This window comes from Pyxicephalus adspersus, chromosome 2 (genome assembly GCF_032062135.1).
Source record: "Pyxicephalus adspersus chromosome 2, UCB_Pads_2.0, whole genome shotgun sequence".
Lineage (NCBI taxonomy): Eukaryota > Metazoa > Chordata > Amphibia > Anura > Pyxicephalidae > Pyxicephalus > Pyxicephalus adspersus.
Genome location: NC_092859.1, coordinates 139872207 through 139886806, shown reverse-complemented (window position 1 = coordinate 139886806; position 14600 = coordinate 139872207). Strand labels below are relative to the sequence as shown.

General features: G+C 37.5%; 1 protein-coding gene across 2 annotated transcripts in view; it reads right to left on the bottom strand.

The window, feature by feature from the left end:
- ADAMTS17 (ADAM metallopeptidase with thrombospondin type 1 motif 17) overlaps positions 1-14600 on the bottom strand; it is a 156790-nt gene that overhangs the window by 124154 nt on the left and 18036 nt on the right. For both annotated transcript variants that reach the window (XM_072402659.1, XM_072402660.1), the window contains exons 3-6: positions 12759-12936; positions 3959-4134; positions 306-389; positions 57-211 (exon numbers count right to left, since the gene is read on the bottom strand). In XM_072402659.1, coding sequence (XP_072258760.1) covers positions 57-211; positions 306-389; positions 3959-4134; positions 12759-12936 — 593 coding nt within the window. The remainder of the gene's footprint in view (positions 1-56; positions 212-305; positions 390-3958; positions 4135-12758; positions 12937-14600) is intronic.

The following is a 14600-nucleotide window of genomic DNA, read 5'->3' as shown; positions in this document are numbered from 1 at the left end:
ATAAGAATTGCCCTGACAGAATAAAAATGACCGTATTACTGTAGTTCCCTCCTTACCTGGTCATAAACACGGCTACATCAACTGGGGTTTCATCCTTGGCTCCTGGGACGTGGTTATTCCCTAAATACTTGGTCCCTCCATACTCTTCATTCTGCCAATGGCAAAAGCTCTCCAGAGATCTCTCTCCATGATGCCCAATAGACAGTTTGGTCTGGAAAATGGACAGGTATGACAGTGAAATGCTAGAGGTCAGCAACAATTATTTCATTACCTTTCTTTTTAAATGTTCAAATTCCCTCACTTACCGGGCGACTGTGAAGCAGGACCAGCTTGGTGACACGGATATTTATTTTAATTCCCAGGCTGGGGTGTTGAAACATGTTGTAAACCTAAATGAGCAGATAACAAAGACAATGTGAATGCTTATGATATCAATTCATTTATTTATATCGATTAATTTAATCAAACAATCACAACTTTTTTTTTTAATTATTTTTTAATGTGTTGCAACCAAGTAATGTACTTGCAGCATCCATATACCTAGATGATAGATTCTCTTTACAGTGAAAAGCTCTGAATATTTTTTAAATACCTCAAAGCTGAACTCCGGGCAGATATAAAAGATACTTCTGGTTCATCTTTTACTGTCCAGGCACAGACTAATGGAAGAACAAGAGCTGAAGTAAAGAAGCCAAAAATTTGGTCTATTGTCCTTCCAGATAGAGCTGTGTGGAGTGGCAGAGCTCTGTAAATGTCAGGACTGGACAGAATTAAAAACCCATGGGGAGGTAAAACACCATTCTTATATGAATTTAGTGCATAAATATTGTGGGTAAAATGGTGGCTCAGAGGTTAACACTCTGGCCTTTGCAGCGCCTTGGTCAGGACACTATCTGCATGGAGTTTGCAGGCTCACTCCGTGTTTGTGTGCTTTTCCCTACCCCAGTTTTCTTCCACATTCCAAAATCATGTAGTTAGGTAATTGGCTTCCCCCAAAATTGAATTTAGACTGTATTAATAAATTATGACAATGGTAGGGACATTAGATTGTGAGCCCCTTTGAATGACAGCTAGTGACATGACTTTGTAAAGCGCTACGTAATATGTCAGTGCTATATAAAAACTAGTTAATAATAATGTTCTTTAAAATAATGGATACTAACCTGTAACATAATAATAAAAGTTTCAGCAACCACCTTTTATGGGTTTATTTATTAGAACATTGACCAAAAATAGAAATGATTCGTTACTCTTGGTATTTGTTGTCCTGCATCCCAAATATTGTACAATAATAGGAGAGGAAAACAAAATACTGGATGTTTTGGATGGCTTCTTATAGTGCCTTTGTTGGCTTAGGAACTGCCGCGTGACCATTGATACAGGGGAGTATAAACCCCTTCGTTACCTTTGCTGTTGGAGGCCTCTACGTGAGTGCGTTTTTTTGGGGTTGAGTGGGCAAGCGCATTTTGTTATTGGATTATGACAGCTTCTATATATCCCTGACCTAAATCCAATTGTCATGTGTCCCTTGTACATCCAAAAGACCACAGTTTATAAACATAATATCATTAGGCCCTATTCTTTTGATAAATAAAGGGACATTTGATCTGTACATAATTATTTTTTTGAACAAGCATTGAAATTTGAAGGGAATTTGCAAACCAAGAACTTTTTGGTTAAAAAAAAAAAAAAAAAAAAAGAAAAGCATTCTATCCCCTAATCCTAATTGATTTTCAGGGTTAGTGCTTTGTTGTTTTTATATTGTCTTGAGATCTGTGCATTTTACCTTGTTTATATAAAACAAATGTGTAGTTGTATAATGTTTTTTATAGCATTATGTTTTATATACCAAAGCCCCTTTTAATATTGTGTAGATAAAACAGTGATAGGTTACATGCATATGTCAGATGATTAGATGAACATGCTTGTCACAAGGGCTCCATAAACAGTGATCGGGAACGATTTCTATACAGTTTTACGCTACCCTGTGTACAGTGCCCGTTCGTTCATCTATCTCTGTTCCAGTGATCATGAAAGATCATTTCCAGCGACAACATTTTACCGTGTACAAAGCCACAGACATAAGGCAGGGTCTATTTATAAAATAGTGAATCCAACATTCACCAAACATTTTGTGGTGGCTAATCTCCCAGGTCCATGTGTTTTCGATGGCAGTGATTCATTTCAACTAGAGAATATTTGGTGATTGTCAGATATACTTCTCCATAAAAAAGAACAAGTACAGTAAATTAACACATAGCAAGAGATTTCACCTTTCACTGGTTTACAGAACTCCAGAATGTGAAAAATTATTGCTGAGTTGTTGTTTATAGCTGCACTTTATACAATGCAATAAATAAATAGGTGCAATTATAATACACATGCTAAAATGATATCAGAAAACGTTAAAGGTCATGTAATAGCTTCAAACACTTCACGTTCAAGGGTCACTCTCCGATTCCATGTGTCCTGGCCATGAATCAAAAGGACAGTTACGATCCTTAGGACAGGAATATTTTGGTCCTTTTCTCTTAGGTTGGTGTAAAAATAGTTATAGGATTTATAGGTTAGATGTTTATTTATTTGTGGTATGGATGACATCATACTGTTACCAATCTGACAGACATTCCAGATAGTGGCTCCACATTTATGGATGTTTCTGAACAGCTGCTATGAATTCTAAACAGAACAGTTGTCAGCTTTCACAGATAGATCCACGAGTGAACATTTATATGACACTGGAAGCAGCATGAGTGGAGCACCATGGTGCAATATATTCATGCTACACTATAGTTTTTGAGGCATGTTCTATTATTTTAGCTATTATCCCTCAATCATAAAACAACTGTATTTGTATAAGTTAGTGCTGCTTGTTAAATACACTGCCTGGCCAAAAAAAAAAGTCCCCAAGCTTTTTGCGGCAGTGTTATGATTTAGGCTGGGGTTGTTCCAGTTGGTCAGGTCTAGGTTTAGCCATATTATGCACCCAAAAAATTAGCTGACTACCTGAATTTACTAATAGACCAATTTTTTTCATATTTCATGATGACTTTAATTGTGATTCAGGGAGTATGAGGCATTATTTTCACACACACCAACCAGAATACAAACCTTAACCTGAACCTTAAATCATCAGGTTGGGTAGAAGGCTTTACATAGCAGTCCAGCTCTCTCACCATCAATAGAAGATGTGGTTGGAAATAAATGTTGGGACATTCAATATGTTTATCCAAACCAAATCCAAATGTAACAACTCAAATGGCTCCTATGGGTTACTGGGCACCCTCAGTTTTAAACACTATTTCACCCACTGGATCCATTGAATTTATATTATTAACATTGTATTTGTATGTATGTAAGTTAGATTCTTTCCCACTCACTTGAAACATTAACACTGGAAAATTACATCTCTAGTCTAAAGACTAGTCTAATACACATGGGGCAATTTTCACTTATGATCAGATTTTTAATACAATGATTGGATATCAAGTTAATCTGATGGGAAATCATAAGCCAATTTATCATAAGCAACCATTTATCAGGTTTCCGATTGGATGTGTTGGAATATCTTGATCAAAAGTATGCAAATCATGTCATGAGCACAAGAGATCACCAAATAGGAATTTCCAAATGCTTTCTAACAGTAGGACAGAAAATGAAGTAGTACACATCCAACTGAAACACTAGCAACTGAAAGGGTAATTCCATTGGCCGTACAAGTGAAAAACCGGTTGTGGCTCTTGTTATGTACTGGACCTAAAAGTCAGAGTATGCCAGTTCAGAATGATAGTACATATAGTGGAAACACTGTAATCCCAAATGAATCAAGTTGGTACTAACACCAATATATTTCTGGGACACTTCATGGAACATCTAGGACAAATTCAGTGAGTGGGTAGCTGTGTACAGATAAGGGAAACACTTCAAATGGCTGATAAAGAAGCAAATCCTAACATACCATGTTCATGACAGTGAGGATAAATCTCTGTGCTGCATCTGCTCCGTGATATTGTACCATATCAGAATCTGCCACCACCAGAGTTTCCACGGTGTGTTCCTCAGTTAGTCTGATGGCATTCCTCCGCTCCCGCCAATCACTGCCTCCATCCTTCTTACTTGACCTCTTTTTTTTCCCTAGAAGTGGAAAAAAGAAGATTAGTTCTAGCAGGCTTGTAAATAATTCAGTGATAGGCAACCAGTAAGAACAGAATGGAAAATGGGAAATTGTGACATATCTGTAATGCCCCTTTAATAAAAATCAAGCTCCTATTGAGACTCTCTGAGTTGCAGATAGAGTAACTGCTGATAATATTAATAATTGCAATAATATTATTGATTAAAAAATTATTAGCTCTTCTTTTGGTCTTTCCTTTGTGTTTTGCACATTCTTGCAAAATATTGATTTGCAAACCAATGGAAGTTCCTAAAAAAGTCAAACACGGATGCAGCAAACTGCAATAGTTCTAGACAAACACCCTTCAAGTCTCAATAAATCTCTGTAAAACATCTGGATACAAAATAGCTACTTATCAAAACCATTTTAGGCTAATTTGAGTTGTGAAAAAGGGTGTCTATGCCATTGCAACTGTATGTATGACATCTTGAATAAACTCACATTTGTGATGTAAATCCTGGATGTCATTTTCAACATAATGTTCTACAGGGCTAAATCCTACTTGACATGCACCACCCACATTGAAAAAATACAGTCTATCTAATGTATATATATATATATATATATATATATATATATATATATAATATGTATTTTTTTTTTATCAGAATGTGCATAACTTTCTGACTGCTGAGCTAAGCTATATATCATTACCTGATGCTGAAACATAATATAACATTACCGCAGAGGTTTAGGAACTAACACATATGTCTGTCTGCATCAGTCTCAGTTCAGGAAAGTATCCATTTTATACTAATGAGCCAGAGCTGGAAAATATGTGTTACAGGAGCTCCATGGTTATACATCCATCATCGGAGCTGCTCTACTTCAGCAGTAACTGTAATGAAAATTCCAGTTTTGTTTTCTCACATTTTCATGGGCTGGAAACATGCTTTTAACAAAAGATGGAATCTGCAGTATGACAATGAACAATATTTCAGTAACACTATATGTACCAGGTGATGTGTGGATGTATAATGGATGTTTAATGGGAAGGAGAAGCAGCATGATGCTAGCTTGTACCTGGCAGCAGATTGGCGATACATAAATAGAAGTTTAGGTGTCAGTTAATAAGTTGAATGATTGTTTAAGTATCTTTGCTGAACGGCTATTGTATAGGAAAGTAACCCAATGTCCTAGAGGCAGATAGAAAATGCAGCTCAATGAAGAGCACTCTATGGCTCCCACTTTTTTTTAAAGCTTCCCAAGACTGCAGACGATAGCCTACCATGGGAGAGCCTGAGTGATCCAGCAAACTTGGAATAAATCTGAATCAGGATTGAAAACATTTTAACATTGTAATAGCAAATGATTTTTAGGAAATCCATTCCAAGTCTCGGAGAGCCTTAATTAATCAGCCCCTATGGAAGCATGGCCATTACTTTCCATCATCGAGTGGTTGTGAGCATTGTAGAAGGACAGTCCAGATTAGGTTTTTGTAATGTTTTACCATCCTTTTAAAAAATGTTAGCCGGAACATGTATTATCTAAACATTCTTTTTTCAAGCATGGTGCCTTTGAGTTATACAAACTTTTGCAATGCAGTCAACTGAAATTACCAAGCTCTCTATTTATAAAACAAGGAATCAGACATACCCTCAAACATTTACAGGTGGGAATCTTTCAGGTCCATGTGTTTCAATGACAGTAATTGAATCTCGCCAGGGAATGTTTGGGAGAGTGTTAGATTCCGTGCTTTTTAAATAGAGCCTTAAGTAACCTAAGCAAATGGCATTTATCAACTACCTGGCTTACCTGACCTCAATAGATTTTATAAGGTCAATGAAATAAAGTGAGTAGCCATGACCAATAGTGATCATACATAACATTTTTTTGTAAAATCACATCAGCTTCTTATAAAAGGGAAAAAGATGCATAGGACTTTCACAAGAATATGCTAATAGTAGTTTTCCAGTAGAGAGCAACCAAATGATTGCAATCATTTGGAAGAAATCAGTCAAAAGTCTTTCAATTGGCACTATATTGGTCCTGATCAGTTTCAACCACAGCTTAAGTGGTGTAATTGCTTAAAACCCACAGCCATAACAGCAACCCCAACCACAAAAGGTTGGAACGTATTGCAAGTTACATTTGTCCTTAACATTTTTTATCCTAGTAAAAGGCACAGTGCTACTAAAAACCAGTAAAACTGTAGCTTGGACCATTCCAAACAACTTGGTACCGCAACAATGTTCTATGGCCATCAAAAGTATTATTAAAAAAGGACACTCAAGGAGCAATTGCTTTGGCTAAAATATTAAAATGCAGTACTGCTAATACTGTCCCTTTGCTTTAGTCAGAAAAACCATTCACCTTTAATTGATTTGGTCTAATCCCTGATCCTTTTCCATATTCCTATGCAACTCTGTTCCTCTACTAGAGTTGGTAATTCAAACCCCCATCAAATAGGGCAGGGGTGTCAAACTCTTGCCAAATTTGGCCCGGCACGTCTTTTTTTTTTTTGGCCCCCAAAAGAATTCTTAACATGATTTGCAGTTGGCCCGCCGCTACTGCAATCTGTAGTAACGGCGGGCCAGCTGAATTTCATATAGGCTGCTGTTCTATAGACGCGAGTACAATGTCGCTACTACAATTCCCATCATCACTCGCGACTCTAGACCAGTGGCCTCTTGGCCTCGCATTTTATAGACGCAAGTGATGTTGGAAATTGTAGTAGCGGCATCAATCCATCACTCGTGTCTATTGAACAACAGCCTATGCGTAGATACCCCCAGAGTTTATACTGACAGGTAAACTCAATAATCAGGAATTATCAGGAATTATCATAGAGCTATTGCTATAGAAATTGTTTTACTGTGCCAGAGAATGCAATGTGAAACCAAATGAATGCAGCAATTCAATTGGTTTCACATTGCATTCTCTGGCAAAGTAAAACAAATAATCCCAATAGGAAGAAACAAGAACACATGAGAAGAGCATGCAGTAATATTGCAGTGGATGTATATAATTTACATCAATGCACTGCATATTACTGCATGCTCTTCTCATGTGTGCTTGTTTCTTCTTATTGGGATTATTTGTTTTACTTTGCCAGAGAAAATTGTTTTTTTCAATACATTTCAAGTTTGTCCCACGACTTGGTCTAAATTTTTAATTTCCGCCCTCTGTGTATTTGAGTTTGACACCCCTAAAATAGGGTATACATCTTCCAGCTCCCTATTACAGTACAATGTCCAGCCCTAACAATAGGTTGGTCGGGTTGCAGCTGGATAACAGGAAGAGGTTACATGTTTTTCTATCCGCAAAAGTATCAGAAATTTACCTAGGGTTTCCATCAATTTAATTAATTTGGTGTAATTTCTGATCACTGATTCTTTTTCAGCATTCCAATGTTACTCCAGCCCTGCACAAAATCTATTAAACAATGATTATTTCTTCCAATTCCTCCTCACCTTTTGGTGTTCAGGGCTAGAAATGAGGTGTTCAGGCTAGAGCACTAATTAATTGGTCATATGTTCCTCCAGATCCTAAAAGACCATTTACATATGTACGAGTCATTGGAGATTATGCCAAACTGATAATAGGCGAGCGGAGACTCACCTTTTATTATTTGGCATAATCTCTGATCACTGATTCCTTTTCTGCACTCTAATGCAACTCTGTTCTTCCAACAGAGTGTGGAATCCAGTTCTATATAATATCCATTAAAGATGGTTTATTTTTTCCAACTCCTCCTTTTTTTTCGTGTTCAGGGCTGGCAATGGGATGCTAATGTTGGGGCACTGATTGCTTGATCCCAAGTATTTACTAAGGGCTTTCACAGAGCAACGAGCAAAAAAAGAAGCGTAGGGAAGGGGTGTGTCAGAGGTTGAGTGGTTATATATACAAAGAACTTGTTGCTTTGTCTTCATTTGGCAAAGTAACAGATTCTCTTTAGGGTTGCAGAATCCAGTTATAGGATTCTCTACTATTCCCTCCACTCTGTTGCTCTAGTATTGGGCAAGGTTGCAGTGGGCTTACACAGAAGACAAGGAATTCTCAGTCTGCATTTGTCCTGCACAGCCTTGGGGGTCTTTCAGTTGGTAACAATAAAAGATTACATACAAACAACCATATATTTAGCTCTTAAGCCACCCAGACTCATGATACAAAAGAAGGAAAAGGGAGGCTGAGTCTCCTAAATCCATTTAGAAGCAAAATGTTTATTTTTAACGAATGCAAATAGTTTTCAGCTCTCTACATCTACCCTTTACAAAGACATAAAGTTAGAATTGTGTAGTTTTCTCTTTTGTGCTGTTCAAACACTCACAGTTACCGTAAGACTGGCTCATGTTGTGTTGCTGGAAATGATAATTCCCAAGGGCAAGTATTAACACCTCTTTAAAAACCAGACACAGCTCACTGGCCAGACTTTCAATCAGAGGCTGGACTGGAAAGAAACAATCTCACCACCCAGGAAAGGATTTCTGTGTATGAAAGGGTGATATTACCATTTAATTACATATATTGAAGCATAATGATTCCTGCCTTGTTAAAGATAAAAAAAGCACATAAGGTGAATGTATTGCAATTTTAAAAACCGATCAACCCATATGTGTGTGGCCATTCTTATTCTTTTCAGTGTACATTGCTATATAGTTCAGTAGTGGACAAAAACAACATGTACACATAATACTCTAGGAGCTTGCTGTGTTTATTGTTTAGTGAGGATGACATCAACATATTACCTGTTTCTCGAACTTAAAGAGACATTGTCAACTTTCCCATGCAGAGTAAAGAGCCAATGTCTCTGCAAAAGACATTCCCTGGCCCCCTAAACTAGCTTTACCTGCATTTCCTTGCAGTTCCTTCGTTCTCTGCAGCCAGCACTTGACAAAAGGCAGCCAAGTCCAAATAATGCAGATATGGTTTACGTCCTGCACTGCGATTCTCTTTTTACCAATCACAAAGTGTGCACTGAGCAATTTGGTTTAGTACACAATTGGTATAATAAATATTTTAAAAAAAAACCTTGTTGGATCTGTACCTCCCTCCTCTACTTTTTTTATAAATAAGCACCAGTGGGATCTGTACCTACCACCTCTTTTTCCTTGTTTTAAAAAGACTTTTAAAAAGTCCATGTGGAATATGCAAGTGCCTCCTGGACTTCATAAAAACTTTGCATGTTTTTGCCAACTTACAGTAAACTTGTCAGAGAAATTGGAGGTTTTCATACCACCTTCTGAAACTAAAAGATGCCTGGTTGATATAATGACCCCTAAAATCCATTATCTGCAAACATGGTCTAGGCATGTGACTCTAAAATATAGGAGTCAGCATGGCAGTCAGTCAACCAGGAGTTTCAAAAAAAGCTAAACAGAAAGGAAGCTTCAATATTTCTCTCCATACAGTACCAAGAACCTTCACACTGGTATTCATTTTCTGTGGAAGTACTGTAAAGCATGAAAAGCGGGTTCCTATAAAAAGCACATATTGGCTGCCTTTCATGATAATGCCAGTAGACAGTCACTTCCCACCTCCAGATCCCACTGCATTAACAATATCGCCCAATAATAGTGACAGGCAGCCTCACAAACCAATGGTGAAACACAGTAGGTAGAAAAGGACATGGGCGAGAGCCATCAGTCAAAGAAGCTGGTTACACATATAAGCGGATCCTGGCACTGGGGGCCCAGCTCTACAAAAGAAGGCATATGGCAAATAGGTACGTGGAGGTGCCAACATCTCAGAATGATCTGCAATGTAAACAGTTTAGTCTGATCATAAGTTTACTATAAAGCCTAAATCTTTGTCAATCTTTGAGCAAGTTATACAATTAGCCTAAATTAAATGTCACCTTATTTGCGAAGGGCATTGGAAATTTAATACAAGGAAATGATTTAAGCAGTTACAGTTCAGCACAGCCTAAAAAAGCTTATATTTGTTCAGCAAATAATGGCCTGAAATTGAGTTTGTTTTATTCATTTACTCAGGAGTTTGATTAATAAAATCAGAAAGAGATGATTACAAAGGGACAAGAGCATTGACACCTGCCACATCACGGTAATTCTATACTCTTCACGGATGTTGCAGAGTAAATATAGGATGGCAGGATGTTGTGCTATTAGGTAAATCCCCAGAAATGAAAACAGCCTATTACTTAAAGTGCACTCAGGACATAGCAGAGTGAGTGTTATGCCTTTGAGCCCTTTCTCAAAGACAAGAGGCTCTTATCATTACTAGAAGTAAAATGGGATATCCTGTTCAATGGTGCAAGGATAACAAAATTTCGGGTAGATAATTATATGTAATTAAAATGACAAGCTCAGGCATGATGCGTCATGTGTAGGTTTACCTCCGAAAGAATTTAAAAAAACGATTCTAGATTAAAGAAGTCTTCAGTCATGTAATACTACAATAGGATATGGCTTCAGGTTATGGAGAAAAAAAATGATGAGCTCAGATGTATATCTGCTATGTAATGTAGTGCTATTACATATTAGGCAGAGCTGTACAAAGTCCATAGTCGTGACACTAACTGTCCCTCAAAGGGGATCACAATCTAATGTCCCAACCTCATATGTGTCATTAATGTAGACTGAGGTCAATTTTTGGGAGGACGACAATTAACCTAACTGTATGTTTTTGGAATGTGGGAGGAAACCAGAGTACCCAGAGGAAACCCACGCAATCACAGGGAGAACCTGCAAACTCCATGCAGATAGTGCCCTTGCTGAGATACGAACCTGGGATCTAGCGCTGCAAAGGCCAGAGTGCTAACCACTGAGCCACCGTGCTACCCTAGGTAGGTACCTATCTGCTATAGGTAGGGTTGTCAAATATAGCAGTTGTTGGCATGAATGGATCACAGTATGCAGTGTACACTAATATTTAAGATATTATTAAGCATCAGCTGTTTTCAAACACAAGAAACTTGTAACAAACCAGGACAGTTGAAGATCATTAAGTGCAAAGATACAGACACAATTCAGGAACATTCATCTGCTGGGGTCCTCTTAGAACAACCTTTGTCAATCTTTTTACATGAGGGAACCCCTTGTAAAAATGGTCAGGTCTTAGGGAAACCCCCCCAATAATTACTATATCCACAGCTCACAATATATTAGCGTGATGCTCATTAAGAAGAATTCCACCCTTCCAGATAGTCAAAAAGATCATTGGTGTCACTTAAAGAGACCTGAGAGGCACAAATTGCTCATTGATCCCTGGTTAAAAAACACTTTTCTAAATAGATGGGTTGATTGTGTTCCCTGACCTTCTACTCCTTTTCCTTACTCCTATTTTTCCTTTTCCTATAATTTTGTAATTTTTCACATTATTATGGTTTATGTTTTTACGGTTGTATACTTTTCTTCTGTACGGTGACTGCATTGTTCTGTATTGTATTAGTTACTTGAAAATTGCTAATAAAACAGATTTACACGTACATTGTTTTTGGACATTGTTGTATAGCCATACACCACTAATTATAAAGAATGACAAAGGACTATTTATGCATTTTTTATTGTACCAAAGTACAGTATTACCCTTACTTACCCGTACACTCTTCCATTTACTTTGGAAGTTGATAATTTTAAAGAACAAACCAATTAGTTACTTTCTGCAGATCACACAACAGTAAAAACCTTATTCCTGTCTATGCTAATTATTTCAAAACAGCATTACAAAACTATGTATAGCTTGGTTCAAAGGTGATTTGGAAAAGAAACTTTGTTAGATAAATTTCACCCAAAGAATAGTGTGACCTTTGTTAAATGAGAAGCTTAACCCAATACTGAGAGCCCTCATATACAACATTCTTTGCAAATGGTGTGTTTTAGGTGAAAAGAAAATGTTCTCCAGAGTTTGGAAAATTAACTTATATCTCCCTCAAGCAAAGCTAAAGAGCCACCTTCTAAGGCACTTTATATACCATGGGCAGCACAACTGTATCATAATCTGTTATCTGCACTATTTAAATATAGGGAATACAGAGAACTATACAACTAATTTGAAAACTTTTCAAAACAGAATTACAGGTGTTTATATCCATGAGGATATCAAAGGGAGCCAATTGTGTTTTACGAAACATCCGATAATGGGAATCTGGTAAGCTGGTCTTGGTTGACGGGTCTTCCATACATCAGTGCTCCAATGAGTGAGTTCCAGTTCACTGGTTTGTAACAGCTCCATAGACTTTAAAGTTAATTCTTTAAAAAAGTTGTTAAGGTACACAGGCTTATAGCAACCAATGAGAATTATTCTACTGATCTGAGCTCAGTGTGATGGCATTTCATAAATTGCTACAACTTACTGGACTGGACTGATATTCCCATTGATTTGTGTACCACTTTTAGCATTAGTACAATTTATTATTATTAATAATAAACAGGATTTTACAGCGCCAACATATTACGCAGCTCTGTACATTTAATAGGGGTTGCAAATGACAGACTAATACAGACAGTAGAAGTACAATTTAGTACAATTAGCCTAATAGATTGGGTTTTTTTTAGGTTATGGAGAAATATTCTGTGAAAGTAGAGGAAATTACTAGTGATATCCATAATACCAAATCAGACACGGTTCAGGAAAGAAATTGAAAGCAAATGTGCGATACATTTTTGGCTTTTACCAGACCTACCTGAGATAACTTGGCAGTTGCCATGTTGTACATCAGAATGGGGAGATGAACCAGGCTCCTCGGTTTGTCGTTTGTGTCTTATTATGTGTTTTCTTCCAGAGAAGGATAAACTTGGATCTGTTGAAGTGTTGGCTGGTTCAATCATCACTTGATCTTCACCAACCTGAATATATCCAGTCTGCAGAAAAGACATAACATCAAATTAATAATTAGTATTTAGGATACTACATTAGAGCAGAACCTTTCAATTCAGAAATAGAGCATTTGAGTTGAAGGGGAGGCAGAGAGTGGTTAATTTCTGCCTGCTGTAAAATTTGCAAATGCTGATTCTTTAGGAACGGTGGTGCCAGCTGACGAAACCACATGGGAGAGCTTTATTTAAAACACTGCTGGGAAAATCAACACATTCAAATGATCACAATCTCTACAATATCACATCTCTAGATCTAGTTACTGTCCTTTTCAATAAAGCAATAAAAAATGTGGCCATCATTCATTTGTCATTGAACTTAATGTGGGGAGCTGGATGCATCTTTTGGTCAGCAATGGCTACCAAAGATCTTGACTGGTATCAGAAGTTTTGTAGTTTTCATTATGTTTTCCCTTTTTTATTATTTTTAAATAAAAAATAACCAGGCAACAGCCTTGCACATTGAAATAAAACCAGGGAAGCATAAGCATGTGCAATAAAAACCTTTCCTTTTACTTGTGGACAATTGGACTCTATCACACTAAGCCTCTATCACAATATAGCAATGCAGTACGTTTTAAACTCACACTCATTGGGCCTGATTTATTAAAGGTCTCCAAGGCTGCAGACGATACACTGTCATCAGTGAAGCTGGGTGATCCAGCAAACCTGGAAAAATCTGGTACTGGATTGAAAAGAATTGCTAACAAATAGCAAATGACTTTTAAGAAATCCATTCCAGGTTTGCTGGAATCCTCTCCAGCCTTGGAGAGCTATAATAAAGCCCATTGTTTGCATTGCTATCCACTGCACATGCAGCGCATTGCACACAAATGAAGTGCATCCAGAACTGCATTGTGCATCAGTGTGTTCCTAGGGTTCCTATTTGGTGTGTCAATATAAATGAATGGCGTGTCAGTGCACAAACACTGTGTGCTGCCACTTGTTGAGCTAATACATGTGTTTTCACAACACACTAGCATGGACTAGTTTTTGGTCATAATCAGTATTGCACTGACACCGGAAACATCCCACAGATAGCTTGTGGATGAAGACTTTGGCATCCTGAGCAGCTGAACAAGCAGTAACAGTAGTATGGGGAACCCCTGCCTAGCGGATCATCAGTTGTACAACCCTTTAGAAACAATACTTAACCGGACATATGAGTCTTTGTTGTGATCTTTGAGGATCTATGAACTAGAAAAGTCTTGTTTTAAAAGTCTTAAGAATACGCAAGTACTTTAATGTCCATAGTCTGGGTACTAGTGCACTTTAAATATACTCTACAAAGTGTATGGCACATGCCAAAAATAGAATCATGCCCAAAGCAACTGCTAAGTGTTCTGGACACAAACTAGTCATTGCATGTAAAATGTTCAGTTGTAGAATAACCCGAACCCCTGCTTTCACCTCCTAGAAACAGATTTGTAACCTTTACAGCAAATGATTCTACAGCCACCAAAAAAACCTGCACTGAACTAGCAATTGAAATTTTCGCTGGATCTCTCATTAAAATTCGGATGGATTTCAAGCAAACTGCTTCCTAGAAGCAATGTTAGTTTACTGCATTTGGCAGGAAAGCGATTACTGTGTATCTCTAGAAAAGACATGTAAACCAAGGCACAGGAAAAGAGTCACCCAGAGCCTGGAGC